Source organism: Asparagus officinalis, chromosome 6 (assembly GCF_001876935.1).
Source record: "Asparagus officinalis chromosome 6, Aspof.V1, whole genome shotgun sequence".
Lineage (NCBI taxonomy): Eukaryota > Viridiplantae > Streptophyta > Magnoliopsida > Asparagales > Asparagaceae > Asparagus > Asparagus officinalis.
The window spans coordinates 27,449,311-27,468,840 of NC_033799.1; the positions used below are offsets into that span (position 1 = coordinate 27,449,311).

Sequence of the window (19,530 nt, forward strand, 5' to 3'; positions counted from 1 at the left end):
AAAATGGGGCGGTTCGTGACACATGAGCCTCCTACCGTTGTGGGCTCGGAGAGGCTATTTATGATATCCAAACCTGTGACCTCCAGATCACATGGCAGCAACCTTTCCCGATACGCTAAGGCTCACCCTCTACCTAATAAAATTAGTAAAGGACTTTAAAGACTAACTATGTTAAAGTTTTGAAAGTGCCATTTAGACAACTAAATAAATTTGAGGTATAAATTAGACATAAGAATTGGGGACTACTACAAAACTAAGAAATAGTTTAGGATATAATTAATATGACAAAAGACACCCCCCCCCAAAAAAAAAAGTTTATGATCCTATTTAGAGATGTGTACCTCAAAAAAATATAATAAAATGCTCCAAGAGCAGGTAAATTTCGCAAAGAGCATGTAGAAAAGTTTGAAGGTTTTCTTAGAGCAGGATTAATTCTAGTGATATATACATCCGAAAGAATACAAATTTCCCATAAAAGAGATGCACAATTCAAACCATTAACCAAACATATAGCTAGATGCTCTCATCAGCACAACCACTCACCACACATAAGAAAAAAAATATGATGCCTTAATTAAATGTGTAATAACTTATCAAATACAGACGAACAAGAGTTTGAGAGATTCTCACTCTAGAATAAAAACTGGAGAGAGCCACAAATCTTCTCATATACATTGGAACACTACGACAAGAGTGCAATTTTCCACTCCGCCAATGTAGAGCACAAAGTTAGCAGATCATCCTGCGTACGAGTAGGATGGTCTCAGTCATTCACCGGAATAATAGAGGGGCAATTTGGTTTTCCTTGATTGCCTCTTTTATGGCTCAGAACACTCCACTCCATATATTCTGATAAGATTTATATTCCAGTGTTTATATGAAAGGGATCACCATCGGAAGGCGCACGAAGTCCGTTATCCCGTGACTGTACCTATCTTATGAATATACAGAGGCATCCTATATATTTTACACTTTGCTAAGCCCATATTGCAAGGGAGGACATCGATAGGGCTCCGAGAAAGAGAGCAATATATGATGCCACCTGAAGCCGGACATTGGAGCTCATCCTGCGACTAAGGAAATCTGCAGCGATTAGGTCTACAAGAGCCATGTAGATTAGAATCCCTGCTGATATTGAATCTAATATGCCCTCCACCACTAGTGCCCTAGGGCTCTTAGCATTGTATACCGATGATATCCCTGCTCCTACTGCAATCCCCATTGGAGTTGTGATTGCAAAGAAGCACGCCATTAGTGCTGCTGAGAGGTTGTTGAACTGCGCCTATAATGATCGAATAATGATGATCGATTAGACTAATCCTGATCAGCTTTTTGGTTGTTCACATTTGATGAAACAGTCTAAATTAATGTTTCGACTATAAGAGTTGTAGTTGCAATACAGTGCTTGGATAACATGCTCTCAAACTATGTTATCAAACTGTTAAAAATAAATTAATTATTTTTAGTCTATTTTCATGCAATTTTCACCATAAAAACTGGTTGCAATTACACTCATTTTTAGTGCAGCTATAACCAAATAATTTAGAGTTTAAAATGTAGTTGCAACTAAAACGTGTAGTTGTAAATTAGTTTTCTACGCATTTGTTTTTAAAAAATAAGCCTAGTTGAAACGTGATAAGACCAAAAATAATGTGGTTGCTGTTATATACAATTTCTAATATGTAGTTGCAACTACATTCATTTTTAGTGCAACTGCAACTGCATGATTGATTTAGAGGCCGGAATTTCAGTAAACATGTTGTTGCAGAAACATTAATTAACCAAGCGTCGTTTTCTTTCCTGAAAAAAAATCAAGCATCCTTTTTTAATACTATGTAGTTGGAGGAACATGATTTCTGATGGCTTTGAATTGGGATTGGCCTAAGTACCTACCGAGATTTGTCACGAAAAAAGAGAGAGAGAGAGAGAGAGAGAGAGAGAGAGAGGGAGAGAGAGCCGAATTTTTTGAGCAGGGAGTTTTTCTTCTTCATGCATAAAAGTTACATGATTGCTTACATATATATAAGATCATACCACTAACTAGCTTCTAACTTCTTCCACTAACTTCTAACTTCTTCCACTAACATTATCCACTAACTTCTTCCACTAACATCATCCACTAACTTCTAACTTCTTCCACTAACTTCTAACTTCTTCCACTAACTTCTTCCACTAACATGGACTCCTACAAATTAGGGACACTCCCCTTAATGAGTAGGACAGATTAACCATCACATTCTCCCCCTTAATCTGGACGAGAGTCTAAGTTCCTTACTCCTAGCAGGTCCCGCATTTCGATGAACTTCACCCTTGCTAGTGCCTTTGTGAGAATGTCCGCTCGCTGCTCGCTCGTGCTCACGAACTCCACTTTAATCTGCCCTCGTTCAACACACTCACGAATGAAATGGAAACGTGTGTCGATGTGCTTGCTTCTTCCATGGAATACTAGATTCTTCATCAAGGCAATCGCGGACTTGTTGTCAACGAAGAGAGTAACCGGCTTGGGCTCACTTTTGGTCACTTTGCTGTCTAAGCTCCTCAACCACATACCTTGGCATGCTGCAGCTATTGTCGCCATGAACTCAGCCTCGCAAGAGGATAATGCCACCGTCTTATGCTTCTGTGATGTCCAAGTGACCAGACTGTCACCTAGATAGAATGTCATGCCGCCTGTGATGCGTCTGTCATCAACATCTCCCGCAAGATCACTGTCAGTAAATCCCACCAATTCTTCACTGCATCGACTCTGTCTGTACACTAATCTATAGGCCACGGTGCCCTTTACGTATCTCAGAATGTGCTTGACCACCTGACGATGCACAATTGTAGGCTTCTCCATGTACCTACTCACAATCCCCACGGCATAAGAGATATCGGGTCGGGTGTGAGTTAGATACCTCAAGCATCCAATGACTCGTCTATACTGTGTCATGTCCACCGGTGTTACTTCAGGGTCCTTTTAAAACTTTAGCTTTGCCTCCATAGGATACTGGGTCGGGTTGCAATCCATCATTCCGAACTGAACCAAGATCTTCTTCGCGTAGGCCGCCTGCCTTAGCGAAATGCAATCACCTCTCTGGTCCACCTCTATACCAAGATAGTAGGAAAGTAGCCCAAGGTCGCTCATCTCAAACTCCTTCATCATCTGCAGCTTGAAAAACCTGATCTCATCCGCACTTGAGCCCGTAATGATCAAGTCGTCCACGTACACACCAACAATGAGTACACCCCCTCCGTTGCTCCTAGTGTATACCGCTTGCTCTTGAGAGCACCTTACAAACTCGATGCCCTTCAAGCATTTGTCAAGTCATGTGTTCCACGCCCTTGGTGCTTGGCGTAGACCGTAGAGCGCCTTAGAAAGCTTGTAGACCTTGTGTTCTTCCTTCTTCACAACGAACCCTTCAGGCTGGACCACATACACTTCTTCCTAGAGATCACCATTTAGAAATGCCGACTTGACATCCAGATGGTGCACCTCCCATCCACGTTGTGCTGATATAGCAAGGATCATCCTGATGGTATCAAGTCTCGCCACAGGTGCAAACACCTCATCGAAGTCCACGCCATGCTGTTGAATGTAGCCCTTCGCTACAAGTCTCGCCTTGTGCTTGAGGATGTTGCCATCACTATCCTTCTTTAGCTTGTACACCCATTTGAGGCCAATGGGTTTGGAGCCCCGCGGTAGCTCCGTGAGTACCCAAGTCTTATTCTTCTCGATGGCCTCCATCTCATTTTCCATGGCTGTCCGCCATTCTTACTCTGTTGCAGCCTCACCATAGCTCATGGGTTCTTCAGTGGCCAGAAATAGTTACTCTGTGGGAAGGTTAACCACCTCTGTCTATGCATAAATATCTGCTAGGGAACGGTAGCGCATAGGTTCATCTTGAGAGATAGGAGTGCCCGGTGTTCCGAACGCCTCCGATGCAGCGGGACTCGCTGCCTCAGCATTTGCACCTGGGCCGGCGGCTGTCGGTGAGCTGGATCGGCCAGCTGCTGATTCCCCTTCCATCGTGAACTCCACCCAGTTGGGTGGTCTTTCATCTCCGTCTACACTCCACTCCCATTCGTTTCCTTCCTCGAACGCAACATCCCTGCTTACATGAACTTTGATGTGTTGAGGATCATAGAGGCGATGTGCTTTGCTCCCTTCTTCTATGCCAATATACACCATTGACGTGCTCCGGTCGTCAAGTTTCTTATGATAAGCTCCTACAACCTTCACATATGCCACACATCCAAATGTTCTCAAGTGTTCTAGATGAGGTTTCTTACCAAACCAAGCTTCGTAAGGTGTGAGATCGCACAACGCTTTGGTTGGTAGTCGGTTGAGGAAGTACACCGCATGCCTGACTGCTTTCCCCCACATCGTTCCTGGCATATGCATACTCTTGAGTAAGCTCCTTGCCATGTCCATCACCGTGTGATTGTGTCTCTCCATTACACCGTTTTGTTGTGGGGTGTACGATGCAGTGAGATGACGCTTGATGACTCTTGAGTAAGCTCCTTTGACAAGAACTTGCCACCACAGTCTATTCTTAGGGTCTTCACCTTGTGGCCACATGCATTCTCCACCTCAGTCTTGAACTTCTTGAAAGCTTCACAGGCCTGACTCTTGGCCTTCAACATGTACACCTACATCCACCGGCTGAAATCATCAACAACAAGGAGAAAATATTTGTTACCAACAAGTGTAGATGGGGTGATCGGGCCACATAAATCGGCATGTAATAATTCCAGTGACTTCTGAGCTCTAAAATTTGCTTGCAAAGGGAATGGAAGTCTTGTTTGCTTGGCGACAAGGCATCCCTCGCATATTTGGTTCGGGTGCACAATCTTTGGCAACCTAGAAGCCATCCTCTTGTCGGTCATCATATTGAGGGCAAAGAAATTGACATGCCCAAGGCGAGTATGCCACAACCAAGCTGGATCATCAATGTTTGCTATCAAACATGTCGGCCTGCATGTCTTCAACTCTATCCTGTATAGTCGGTTAGTTGAACGTGTCACCCTCATCAAGAGAGCACTGTTCCTATCAAACACCCTCAAGAACTTATCAGCAAGAACAACTTTACTTCCATCTTCAGTCATCTAACCAAGGCTAATGATATTGGATTTTAAGCTCGAAATATAATATACCTTAGGTAGTATCCTTTGATCGCCGTTGTTGCACTGGAAGAGGATAGAGCCTTTCCCCTTGATCTCTACCGTCGATCCATCACCAAACTTGACGGTTCCGGTGATGTTCTTGTTGTGCTCCTTGAAATTGCCTCGGTGTCAGGTCATGTGATTGCTAGCTCCGTTGTCTAGGTACCAAATGTCATTGTCAACTTGTGTCTCCCCGGCTGTGAGTAAGTTCGGCACCACCTTCTCCTCATTAAGCAAGATGACAGTGGATGATTCCTCTAACACAGTCATCATCAAGGTTGGCTCCTCGTCATAGACTCGGGTGAGATGAGCCTCCTGATCGTGATTACGGCGTTGCTTGTGACACTCCGACTGAAAGTGTCCATATACTCCGCAATCAAAGCACTTGATGTTGGATTTGTCTTGACCACCGTTTGTGCTACTCTCGCCCTCCTGGCGAGCTACGTCGACCTCGTCCACTGCCGTCACTAATCGTCTATGTTGAGAAGGAGTTTCCACTGTTCTTCTTGCCCCTTTCTTGCCACTCCGCATGCATCAACAATAGGTGGTCGTCGATATTGTCTCAAAAAACACGTGTCCGCTCCTCGTGGGCCTTGAGACGCCCGATCGCCTCCTCGAGTGTCATGCTGTCGATGTCCCCGAACTGCTCAATCGTTAAGATGATAGTAAGAAACCTCTCCGGTACCGCTTGAAGTAGCTTTCTGACGATATAGTTCTCCTGCATCTCGCCGCCTAAAGTCCGGATCTTGTTGACGACTCCTGTCAATTTCGTCGAAATTTCGTCGACGTTGTCATTCTCCTTCATCTGGAGAAGTTCAAACTCGGACTTCAAGGTCTGCACCTTCGCGTTCCTCACACGGTCCGCTCCTAGATGCATTGTTTTCAACGTCTCTCATCCCTCCTTTGTCGTCTGCTTCTCTGCAATCACCATCAAAGTCTCTTCAGGAATCCCCTGATAGATGGCCGCCAACGCCATCTGATCCTTCCTGACTTCCACGGTCACGTCTGTCGCGGCCTCAACAGCGTCTCACACATCTTGAGCCTTCATGTAGACTTTTATCTTGATTGCCCACGAAGCTTAGTTATCTCTCGATAGCGTCGGGTATTGATGAGTGAGCGAACCCACCTTGGTCGTCATCTTCTCCGCACTCGTTATATCTTCAGATCTCGGTTGAAACTTAGGCATACACTGCGCTCTGATACCATTTGATGGCTTTGAATTGGGATCGGCCTAAGTACCTACCGAGATTTGTCACAAAACACGAGAGAGAGAGAGAGAGAGAGAGAGAGAGAGGGAGAGAGAGCCGAATTTTTTGAGCAGGGAGTTTTTCTTCTTCATGCATAAAAGTTACATGATTGCTTACATATATATAAGATCATACCACTAACTAACTTCTAACTTCTTCCACTAACTTTTAACTTCTTCCACTAACATTATCCACTAACTTCTTCCACTAACATTATCCACTAACTTCTAACTTCTTCCACTAACATTATCCACTAACTTCTAACTTCTTCCACTAACATGGACTCCTACAAACTAGGGACACTCCCCTTAATGGGTAGGATAGATTAACCATCACAATTTCAAGTACCAAAACAAGCAATCCCTATATAATTAATGATCAATATATACCTGAGAGATGCATCCTCCAAGTGCAAAACCTTCGAAGAACTGATGGAAGGAGAGAGCAGCAATGAGGGGGCGGATGGTACATGGGCTCTGTGATACACCAAGAGATAGCCCAATGATCACAGAATGTGATACAATTCCAAGCTCCAGAATCTGTAAGGTGATACTAAGTTCAGTCAGAAGGGCAATACGTAATGCTTAATTTAGTACTTTTTATCTTCATACTGAATTGGTTCCAGCTGGAGAAGAACTCTAGGAATATTTTACACAGTAACATATAACCATGAACAATTCTATATCTACTGAAAAATCTAAACGAACGCTATGACTTATTCGTTTAAATATTTTTCTATGACATTGTTCGGAAGGGAAATTCTATAAGGACATAAACAAACTCAGCCTCAACAACCTTATAATTAACAAGTATTTTTTGTCAGACAATGGCACCATGCTAGACAATGCTTCCAACAGGAAAGAATCAAGAGATACCGTAACCAATAGAGATTTTCAAGGTTTTTCCATGTCCAAATGTTGGAGAATGACAGTCCAACTTTAAGATTCCTCCTTAAGACTTTCATAAGCATTATTGGAATATCAAAGCTTTGAGCTTCAGAAAATATTTAGTTCCAAAGCTTGGTAGTATACATGGTCTGATAGTGTTTAGTAATATACTCCAGAATCCACTAAACCCCCGAGAGAAAGTATAACATGTTCGCTAATACCATAAAAATATATATATTCAACTATTACAAGGATTATGCACAGCCATAATAATGCAAACTACATTAAAGAACTGCAGACATGACAAGAACAAGAAAGTAGAAGGTAATTACTGTTGGATTTAAATCTAATTAAATCTATTTGTGGGCACATATGATTAATCTGTGTGTATTGCTATCCTTCAGGACAACCCACTAAAGTGATCAATCAATTTGGGTTAATGGGTATTTAAATATAATCATGGGGTTATATGTGCAGATACCAGGTTGTAATTGTGATTTGATGAGGGGCCAAATTGCAAATGTACAACATCTATAAATAAGTGATTTGATGAGGGGCCAAATTGCAAATGTACAACATCTATAAATAAGGGGTTATGGTCCCTAATCTAGAGTTATATTCTCTAATTTTCTTCACCCCCATCTAGAGAAAAATTTAGCTAGAGAAACCCTAAGGTTAGAAGATCCAAAACTCATCTCAAGTTTAATCTATGGATTCAGGTATAAACTTCCGCTCTTTTCTTTTGATTCTTGTAAATCTCTTTGAATTAATCATGGCTTTATGGTTTAGATCTCAAGTTTTTATAAGATCTAACAAGTGGTATCAGAGAAATATGTGATTAATTCTTAGGGGTTTAAGTTCTTAAAAAAATTGGGTTTTTGATCTTAAAATCTCTGGTTTTGATTAAGAATTGTTCTCGGATGAACAGTAACGTTCGGATGAACAGTAACAAATTTCGTCGTGAACAGTACCATTTTGGAATTTTTTCTTGGATCTGAATCACGAATTTTTTTTTCGATTCTGGATCTATTTTTGAAATAAAATCGAGAAATTTTGGATCTATTTGGTTTTTTGGTCATCGGTCTCGTGCTCCTCGCCTACGTAGCGTCGCTGGCGGCCTCACTCTCGACTCCAACAGCGACAGTGGTGTCAGGAAACCCTAGGGTTTTGACCTTTGGGTGCAGGAGCAATGACGACGGAGGTTTCAGATTGAAACCCTAAGGGTTCGTACGTGAAAACGTGGCGAAAATTAAGGAGGTGGTTACCTCAGATTTTGGCGAGACTTGAAAGCTTCAAACGAACTTCGCGTTCGTTCTCAGGTGAGCCACGTGACAAAGAAAAGAACAAAGAAAATTAATTTGTATTCCTTTGATTCTGATTATAATTTGATTACAAAAGAGAAGAGAACGAATTTGATTCTCTCCTTTGTTTAAAACTGGGTTCTTCTCGGTAGCGATGGAATGCCTCCTTCGATTGCTTGCGTCGAATTTGCTCTCCGTTGACGATCCGACCGTCTTCTATCTCGTGGGAACGATGAACTTCTGTGGAAAGTTTTATAAGTAACTCTTCAACGAGTTTAAGAACTCTGAACGAGTTAGAACTCTGTTAATAGAGTTGTTAGAACCGATAATTCGGTTAATGACCAAGCTGATATTTTGTTGTTGAAGAATCTTTTCAGATTTGATCTTCTGAACTTGATTCAAAAATCCTATCTCCAAGGATTTTGCTGCTGCTGTTGCTGAATCAACAAACCCGAGTGGTTTTGATCCTCCGAATCCAACCCGTACGGTTCAGATGCCAAAAATCTAAACCCGCCGCTTCCCTGTTCTAACGAAAGCCAGCCTCCAATGGTCGATTCAAGCCAAGAAAAATCAAACCCTGAAGTCAGTTGAGTTTACTCGCTTTTATAGGTGGATAAGAGGCTGTAACTGCCCTTTAAATCCGATCCTAAGTGGGCGTGATTTCCTCAGATCGTAGGAAAACAGTTTTGAAACCGTTCGACTCGTGTTTGAACAAGTCAAAACGCCCAATCTGGCGTTCAGAACCCGACTTCGTGTCTTAGAATTGAGACGCGAAGTTGGGTGTTGGCTGAACATTGATGAACGTGAGGGTCGCTCGCGTTTTGGTTTGTTGTAGCTTAGAAACGCGGGGGTCGGTGTTGGCTGGACCCCTACGAACGTGAGGGTCACTCACGTTTGGTCTGTGGCTTGGAAACGCGGGGGTCGGTGTTGGTTGAACCCCTACGAACGCGCGGGTGGCTTGGAAATGCGAGGGTCGCCTGCATTTCCAGAATTATAACGCGGGGATGACATCCGCGTTTCAGAAGGAGCTTTTTTACTTGTAACTTCTTCTGTGAAGCGTTGCGAGGACCGTTGTTCAGTAATCCTAGCTTTACCTGTTGTAGGGTGTGAAAGTCGTCAGATTGTAATTTTCACTGTAGAATGTGAAGACTGCTGAATAGAGTTTTCATCAGTTGTCGGAAGTGTTGTTGAATTATAACTCTTCTCGATCTATGTGAAAAGTCCTTTATTTGCCGCTTTCGATTGTCGACCCGAAAGCTATTTGATTGTAGCTTTCGTTGTAGGAACTTGACGGGAATCAACATCCATAGTGTTTTTAGATGAATATTTGCCCACAGCTCTCTACCAAGCAACTCACCAACTACGTCCAACCTTTTATTTCTGAAATCATTGTACTGTTTATCAGCATCTCTAATAGTTGCTAATATAATCTTAGTCATGTTGTTGTCGCAACCATCAAGATCAATCATCTCAGAAATGAGGCCGTGTTTGTAGCGATTGTGGGATTGCGAATACAGTGATTAGACAGCCATCTGATTGTGACTTCCATCGTAGGAGCTAGATAGGGATCAGCTATCCATTGTGATTTTTAGACAGCCTCCACCACGCGCTCAATTTAACCGACTTCGCGTTCGTTCTCAAGTGAGCATCGCGCTCAAATCAAACGAACCTCGTGTTCGTTCTAAGGTGAGCCTCGCACTCAGTTCTAAGGTGAGCCTCGCGCTCAGTTCTCAAGTGAGCATCGCGCTCAAATCAAACGAACCTCGTGTTCGGTCTAAGGTGAGCCTCACGCTCAGTTCTAAGGTGAGCCTCACGCTGAGTTCTCAAGTGAGCCTCGCGCTCAGTTCTCAGGTGAGCCTCGCACTCAATTTAAGTCGAACCTCGCGTTCGTTTTCAGACGAACCTCGCGTTCATTTTTCAAACGAACCTCGCGTTCATTCTCAAGTTGAACCCTGTGTTCATTTTCAGTCGAACCTCGCGTTCATTTTTTAAATGAACCTCACGTTCGTTCTCAAGTTGAACATCACGTTCATTTTCAGACGAACCTCGCGTTCGTGCTTAGGTGAGTCTCGTACTCAATACAGAAGAACCTCGCGTTCGAAGTCAAGCGAACTTCGTGTTCACTATGGTTAAGCCTCAGCTTCTCATATTAAATTATGGGTCCACTTTGGTATACTTAATTTATTCAATTAAGTTATGGGCCCTATTTAAGCTATGGAAATTTAAATTAATTTAATTTAAATTTAATTTGGTTTTTAATCAATTATTTAATTCAAATATTATGACACTAATGTATTAAGGTTGTCTCTCACTCTAATTGATTAATTGAAATAAGAAGTTGCCAAAGTAACCTCTCTTGTGTAGATTGTTTATGAGGAATATGAGATGTTTGTGTGTATGCTTACGTGTAAATATTTAATCGGCCCAAAGGAAGATTAATATTTATTTAGACTGTATATACATCTGCGATGATAAGCGTGTGACAATTATAAGGTTTACATGTGAATAATGAGTCGATCCAAAGATAGTTTTATTATTTGACATGAGTTATTGTCAATGTTTGATCATTGCAACAAGGTATCACTTACAAGTTAATATTAATGTCCAAAAACTTGATATTAATGTTGTGCCAGATATCTTGGATGGGATTCGTCATTATTTGAATTTTATTGATTACTAATTATGGTTATTGATGTGAGCATTTTTGTTTTATTTCAGCTAATGCATCTACTGCAACAATTTCTGCTAACATCAACTCAATTCCCATGCTAAATAGGACAAACTTCAAGGTTTAGAAAGAGAACATATTAATTGTTCTTGGCTGCATGGATCTAGACCTTACATTAAGAATTAAACAATCCTAACCTCTTAATACGAATAGCACTCCTGATGCAAAGAAGGAGTATGAGAAGTGGGAGTGTTCAAATCGCATGAGTCTTATAATCATTAAGCGTAGCATTCCGAAAGCCTTCGGGGGCATAGAATCCTTAGGGATTACTAAGGCTAAAGATTTCCTTACCGAAATTGAGAAGCGTTTTGTGAAAAACGATATGGTAGAAACAAGCACGCTCTTAGCTCGCTTGATTTCAATGAAGTATAAGGGCAAAGGAAATATCATGGAGTATATTATGGAAATGTCTCATATTGCTTCTAAGCTTAAGGCACTTAAACTCGATCTTTGTGATGAGTTATTGGTGCATCTGGTTTTGTTGTCTCTTCCTGCACAATTCAATCAGTTTAAGGTCAGTTATAACTGTCAAAAGGAGTTATAACTGTCAAAAGGAGAAATGGACTCTAAATGAGCTCATTTCATACTGCGTGCAAGAAGAAGACATGTTGAAGCAAGATAAGACAAAAAGTACTCATTTGGCCTATGCCTCTAAGGATAAGGGCAAGAAAATGAAGAATGATAATAAAGCTGCTAAGGGTCCAGTTCAGAAGAAACAACATAAGGATAATCAGGGTTGTTTTTTCTATAACAAGCCTGGACACGTAAAGAATGATTGTACAAAATATCACGCCTGACGTGCTAATAAGGGTACGTTACTTACTTTGGTCTGTTCTGAGATTAATTTAGCTTCAGTACCTCTTGGTGGTTAGACTCTGGTGTTACTACTCACATAAGTGTTTCTATGCAGGGTTGCCTGAGCTACCGAAAGCCAAGTGATGTTAAAAGACACATCTTTGTGGGCGACGAACAATCGGTAGATGTGGAAGCAATTGGGCACTTTAGGTTGTTGTTAGGAACTGGTTCTTATTTGGATTTAAAAGATACTTTTGTAGTACCGTCTTTTAAACAGAATTTAATTTCTATTTCTGTATTGGACAAATCAGGTTATTCTTGTTCATTTGGAAACAGACAATTCAGTTTATCTTTTAATTCAAATGTTGTGGGAACCGGATACTTGAGTACTTATGACAACCTATATTTGCTTGATACAATTGCTTCTTATAATGAATCCTTACATATGGAATCACGTGGTACTAAGCATAAATTAAATAAGGAAAATTCAGAGACATTATGGCATAAGCGCTTGGTTCATATCTCAAAAGGTAGAGTTGAGCGTCTTGTGTCTGATGACATTTTGGATTCCCTTGATTTTTCGGATTTCGACGTATGTGTTGAATATATCAAGGGAAAACAGACCAAAGTTAAGAGATTAGGTGCCAACAGATCTTCGGATGTCTTAGAATTGATACATACGAATATTTGTGGGTCATTCCCTACGGAATCCTGGAATGATCAACAATATTTTATATCATTCATAGATGATTACTCACGTTATGGGTACCTATATCTTATTCATAAAAAATCTGAGTCTCTGGATATGTTCAAAGCCTATAAAGCTGAAGTTGAGAATCAACTCAACAGAAGAATTAAAACCGTTAGATCTGATTATGGTGGTGAGTACTACGGTAGATATGATGGTTCAGGTGAACAACGTCCATGACCATTTGCTAGATACCTAGAGGAATATGGTATCGTCCCACAGTACACCATGCCGGGTTCACCTAGCATGAATGGTATAGCTGAAAGACGAAACAGGACTCTTAAGAATATGGTAAGAAGTATGATTGCTCTTTCTTCTTTACCAGAGTCTCTCTGGGGAGAAGCACTTAAGACAGCAGCTTACATTCTGAATAGAGTACCAAGTAAAGCAGTTGCTAAAACATCTTATGAGCTTTGAACTAGTCGAAATCTCAGTTTAAAGTACTTACATATTTGGGGATGTCCAGCTGAGGCAAGGCCTTACAGGCCAAATGAAAAGAAATTGGACTCCAAAACAGTTAGCAGCTACTTTATTGGGTACTCTGAACGCTCTAGGGGCTATAAGTTTTATGATCCCACACTAAGGAATATTTTTAAGACGGGAATAACAACATTCTTTGAGGATGTTAAGTTGAGTTTGGGGGGAGAAATAAGGTTAGAGACATTAGTTTTGAGGAGGAATTGGCTTCAGATCCAATCCATACAGTTACTTTTGACAATATTCAGGTTCCTATACCTGTTGTTGCTCAAGAAGTAAATCCGGAACCTCAAGATGATAATGTTGAACAACTCCCTGTTCCAGAAGAACAAACTCAACAACCTCAAGAACCAGTGCCATTAAGGAGATCCACGAGAGAAAGGAGAAATGCTATTTCGGATGATTATATTGTATTTCTTCAAGAACATGAGGAAAGTAGTGGAATGTTAGAAGATGATCCAATCAACTTCTCTCAGGCCATGAAAAGTTCTAACTCTCAGCAGTGGATTGATGCCATGAATGAAGAGTACAAGTCTATGCAAGACAATAAGGTTTGGGAACTTGTCCCATTGCCAGAAGGTACAAAACTAATTAGTTGTAAATGGAATTTTAAAACCAAGCGGGACGCAAGTGGTAATGTGGAGAGGTATAGGGCACGTCTTATGGCTAAAGGCTATACTCAAAAGGAAGGCATTGATTATACATGGACTTTCTCTCCGGTTTCATCGAAAGACTCTTTCAGAACAATCATGACACTTGTTGCTCATTATGATCTTGAGTTACATCAAATGGATGTTAAGACTGTATTTCTTAATGGAGACATTGATGAGATGATTTATATGGTGCACAGAAAAGTTTGTGTCAGGAGACCCAAAGAATATGATCTGCAAATTAAGAAAATCCATCTATGGACTCAAGCAAGCTCCGCGTCAATGGTATCATAAGTTTCAACAAATAATTATCCCGTTCGATTTTGAGATGAACATTGTTGATGGCTGTGTATATCACAAGTTCAGTGGGAGTAAGTATATCTTTATGGTTCTGTATGTCGATGACATATTGCTTGCCACTAATGATATAGGCATGCTGCACGAAACCAAGAGATTTCTATCAAAGAATTTTGAGATGAAAGTTCTTGGGGACGACTCTTTTATATTAGGAATCCAGATACATCGAGATCGCTCTCGGGGTATTCTTGGATTATCACAAAAGATCTATATCGATAAGGTACTTAAAAGGTTTGGCATGCAAGACTGTAGATCAGGAGACACCCCTGTGGCTAAAGAAGACAAATTTAGTCTCAATCAGTGCCCTAAAGGTAACCTTAAAATTTAGGAAATGCAGAAGATTCCTTATGCTTCGACTGTAGGAAGTCTAATGTATACTCAGGTATGTACGCGTCCGGATATTGCGTACATTGTTGGGATGTTAGGCAGATACTTAAGCAACCCTGGTATGGATCATTGGACAGCAGTCAGAAGGGTTATGAGGTATCTTCAGAAAACAAAAGATTATATGCTCACATACAGAAAATTAGAATAACTGGAGGTCATTGGGTACTTTGATTCTGATTTTGCTGGATGCCAAGATAGCAGAAAGTCTACATCAGGCTATATTTATATGTTAGCAGGAGGAGCTATATCATGGAAAAGTATCAAACAAACACTTGTAGCTTCCTCCACTATGGCAGCAAAATTTGTAGCTTGCTATGATGCATCCAATCAGGGAATATGGCTGCGAAACTTTGTCACGGGACTGCGCATTTTGAAAAATATGAAAAGACCACTAAGGTTATATTATGACAATAAATCTGCAGTAATATATTCCAATAACAATAGGAGCTTAACTAAGTCAAAACATATTGACATTAAGTTTCTGGTTGTGAAAGAAAGGGTATAGAGTGGACAGATATCCATAGAGCACATTGGGATAAACTCCATGATAGCTGATCCTCTTACTAAGGGATTGCCACCCAAGGTCTTTCATGAGCACACTGCTCATATGGGTGTGGTGTTATTTGAGGATATCATGATTTAGTGGGAGTTTGTATTTATGGTGCTTTGTGTTTGTTATATTGTCTGATCGGAATAAAGTATTCAGTTAAGACACTCTGTTACATTATGTTTGGTATTGACATCACTAAAGTAGGACCAGTTGAAAATAAACATGTACTGATCACATTGCATGTAATTTTTATGCTGCATATCCATGATTGATCTATGTCGTTTGATTGTATTGGTATATGTGACCATTGATGGGTCGAGTCACGATAAATATGACGAAGGCCGCTTTGATCCTATATTGATATAGTCAATGGACGAGATTGTTCGGAAATACCTTTTCAGTAATAGCAATTTTGAGCTCATAAGGTTATACACAATTTAAGGAATCATATGGTGCCCAAGTGGGAGATTGTTGGATTTAAATCTAATTAAATCTATTTGTGGACACATATGATTAATCTGTGTGTATTGCTATCCTTCAGGATAACCCACTAAAGTGATCAATCAATTTGGGTTAATGGGTATTTAAATATAATCATGGGGTTATATGTGCAGATATCATGTTGTAATTATGATTTGATGAGGGGCCAAATTATAAATGTACAACATCTATAAATAAGGGGTTATGGTCCCTAATCTAGGGTTACATTCTCTAATTCTATTCACCCTCATCTAGAGAAAAATTTGGCTAGAGAAACCCTAAGGTTAGAAGATCCAAAACCTATCTCAAGTTTAATCTATGAATTCAGGTATAGGTTTACGCTCTTTTCTTTTGATTCTTGTAAATCTCTTTGAATTAATCATGGCTTTATGGTTTAGATCTCAAGTTTTTATAAGATCTAACAATTACCTACCCAGAAAGTTCAAACTAAAATAAAGTAATCATCTTATTGAAAGATGAATGCGTGTTATAATTGTCAGCAGCAAAGCAAGCACATGTTGGGGGTTTAAAATAAGATCTTAGCCTTCATTAGGGAACATCATGAAGTAATCCATACTTAAAATAAAAAAACCCCATTCTTTTGTAGCAGTGTATAATAAAGATATTTAATACTTTCTATATTAATTAAAGGGCTATATAGAGATCACATAACACTAGAGTGTAATTGCAAGAAAGAGTAAGTTTAAACAGAATAAATACAAAGTTATTCAATCCAAGTGTTGGGATGACATCTTATATATTCTGAGCTTATAGCCTTAGACCATTGCAAACTGTAGCTTCAGTTAATCACGCAAGGTATCGTTTGACAAAAGTGATGCTTGACAAAGAAGGATCCTAAGGACTTTAATAATTGTACTTTTTCCATCCAACCTTGCACCATAAGCAATTATATTCAATACACACAACATTAGTTACTTGGGGCTTTCCATTCCTTGTATGCAAGCATATTCCACCTAAAATGATAACAAAATTTGTACACCACCATGCATATCTTCTCTATGTTCTATATTCATTCAAAAAGCACGATTAACAAAATAATTTTTCTCAAATCAATTGAAGTTCTCGAAAGGATGCTTAAAATTTCCACAACCACATGTTACTGGCAAGTTTATATTTTTTAATGGCTTATAAGTCACAATATTTAACCACATAAAAGACCAATATACCTTCACATCGTTTCAAAAATTTCAAGCCCCATTTATCTCTCTTCAGCCCCGTCAAATGTTTAGTCATTTTGACAATGATGACGGCTTATAAGCTACCAATTTACCAAACATCTATTGAAAATGAACGACAACCTACTAAATTTACCGAAAATAATGGCTTATAGTCCATTTAGCTTATAATCAGCAAACAAGTTCAATCCCAAGAGTAACCAAACTAGGCACATACATATAAAAGAAGATCATAAATTTGCAACTATAAGTCTACAAAGAGGTCGATGGTACCTGTGACACAACAACATGTCGCACGTGTGAGGACACGTGCCCATCATCCACCTCCACACCCACATCCCCATGCTCATGCTCATGCCCGTGTCCATGCGCATGCATCCCAACAACATGCATCTTCCCACACCCATCATCATTCCCATGGCCCACGTCATCATCACCGGCACCACCATGATCCTCTCCTCCTCCGCTACCCCCGCCGTCGCCACCGCCGCCGCATCCTCCTCACCCCAGCCTCCTCCTCATTATGCTTCCTCTCATAAAACTGCGTCCCACGAAATCAACCACCAGCGTCAGCAACGCCGCCAACATCGCACCAAACCGAGAAAGGAAACGTCTTCCACGGATTCTGTTCGACAAACAGGGGTCCGTCAGCGCCGATTGAGCATCACCAACATCATGAACGAACCCAGTAGCGAGAATCACGCCGGCGGCGAACGCACTTCGCTGCAGAACGAAACGGCCGCCGTCGGGCGCGGAGCAACCGCCGCTTACTTTCCGCGAGGCGGGATCGCGACGCCGATCACTGCGCGCCGCATCAACGGATTCGCGACGACCGCGCGCCGTCTTCATCCGCGTACGCCGCGCGTCGTCACGGCACTTCGTCGGCGACGTCTCCGGAGCAGGATTCCGCCGACATGGACGCCGATAGGCGAGAGAGGAAGGGGGTCGCGTCTAAATCGAGATCGAGGTCCTGCAAATTGATTACAATTTAGGAAATTGAAGAAGAAAGAGGGAGTTTTTTTTTTTTTTTTCTTACAGGCGTTTTGCTCACCTCAAAAAGAGACATCTTGCGAGATAATTTTTTTCACCCCCCCGGAGGAATAAAGATAAAGTCTTGCGCGCAAGGAAATGAACTTCAAATCAGCTACGAACAGAGAGAGAGAGTGTGTGGACGTCTTTCAGCTCGACGACGACGAGAACAGTGTGGAGCGGGAATTTTTCTTTCGGGGGTGCCACGTGAGAAGAAGAGCACGTGCAGGGCACCGGGAGAAATACGTAGGGATACAGGTGGGTAGAATATGGTATGATGATCCGGCGGGTTGATGAGGTGGACACGTGGACGAGTGTGACTGGCGAGGCGAAGAAGTCAGGCATTATTGCGAGCACCGAACGGGGTCGAGCGCCGCTTTCGGTTAAAAGGGTACGCCGTACAATGTTTATCAGGATATTTTCTTTTCACGGATTAAGGTTTCATATTTTAATGTTAGTCTCACAAATAATCTTAATTTGCTGATTAGCCCTCCTGTTTGCTCGGCTGTTATTTAAAGTAACCATTAATAAATAATTATCTTATTAACCCCACCTTCCCACTTGTTAGCTTGACCTGGTCTAAGATGACCAAATCAACGTTCGTTTGAGAAGAACGTGAAGAAAAATTGGGTTTGTTGAGAGAAATTCTCTCAGGAGCAGTTATGGGGGGTGGAGATAATGGGTTCTGGCTCCTATATAAAGAGGAGTAATCTCCTTGAGAAATACACAACAACACAGAAACAAAATCAAACCCTTACCCATTACCGGAGCCCCTCAAAAATCTGTTCTTCTTCTTCGGTTTCGATCACTGGTATCAGAGCCACTGCATCGATCGGCCATCTCGAGCTCTGCATCAATCACCTTTGACGACCTTCGACTCCGCTGCAATCGACGACCACGACGACGACTCCGCTGAAATCGACGACCACGACGAAGACGACAAGCCTGCTGCGACGTCGACGACTGAAGGAGATCGGAGGCCATCGGTCGAAGCTCGAGATCCAGATTTTTTGGAGAAGAATAGAGAGAAAAAGTCAGACGCCTCTTGCCCTTTTGAGGTTAAAAAAAAACCCTAGCTGTATCAGGTCTGATCATTTGTCACCCAGATCAAGTTTTCCACTTCTGTTTCGTTTTGAAATCAAAACCTGTCGGGCCCACTTTCACTAAAGCCTGTCAATCTTTTGTTTTGTTGAATCAAAGCCAAACCCCATCTTCAACAAAGCCACCAAGCCCATCTGTTTTAAACCAAACTGAGGCCCAATTACAAAGCAACCAAACTACTTTATTTTCAAAGCCCACATTAATATATACCACTTGAGAAACGACAGCAACAGGCCCACTTTCCTACATTCATTTGCAGCCCCTCAATTCCTTTTTGATAAGCAGAGCCATTTCCATACCATAAAAAAAAAGGTAGTTGTCTTGATCCAGTGGAATCCAACGACAACAACAGATCATCCACAAATTCGGTCAGAAACGATGACAAAACTTCGACAAGTGCTGATCCAATCAACTCCGCTGAGTGATAATCTCGCTAAAATTGGAGTCTCTTT

The 19,530-nt window shown here is 41.2% G+C and overlaps 1 protein-coding gene across 1 annotated transcript; it reads right to left on the bottom strand.

Annotated features, from left to right (window-relative positions):
* Positions 682-17,763, bottom strand: LOC109845962 (zinc transporter 7-like). The gene is given in 8 exon segments (XM_020415189.1): positions 682-1,282; positions 6,782-6,931; positions 17,222-17,359; positions 17,362-17,447; positions 17,450-17,497; positions 17,500-17,695; positions 17,697-17,729; positions 17,731-17,763. Coding segments are annotated over 8 exon segments (990 nt in total). The 3' UTR covers positions 682-976.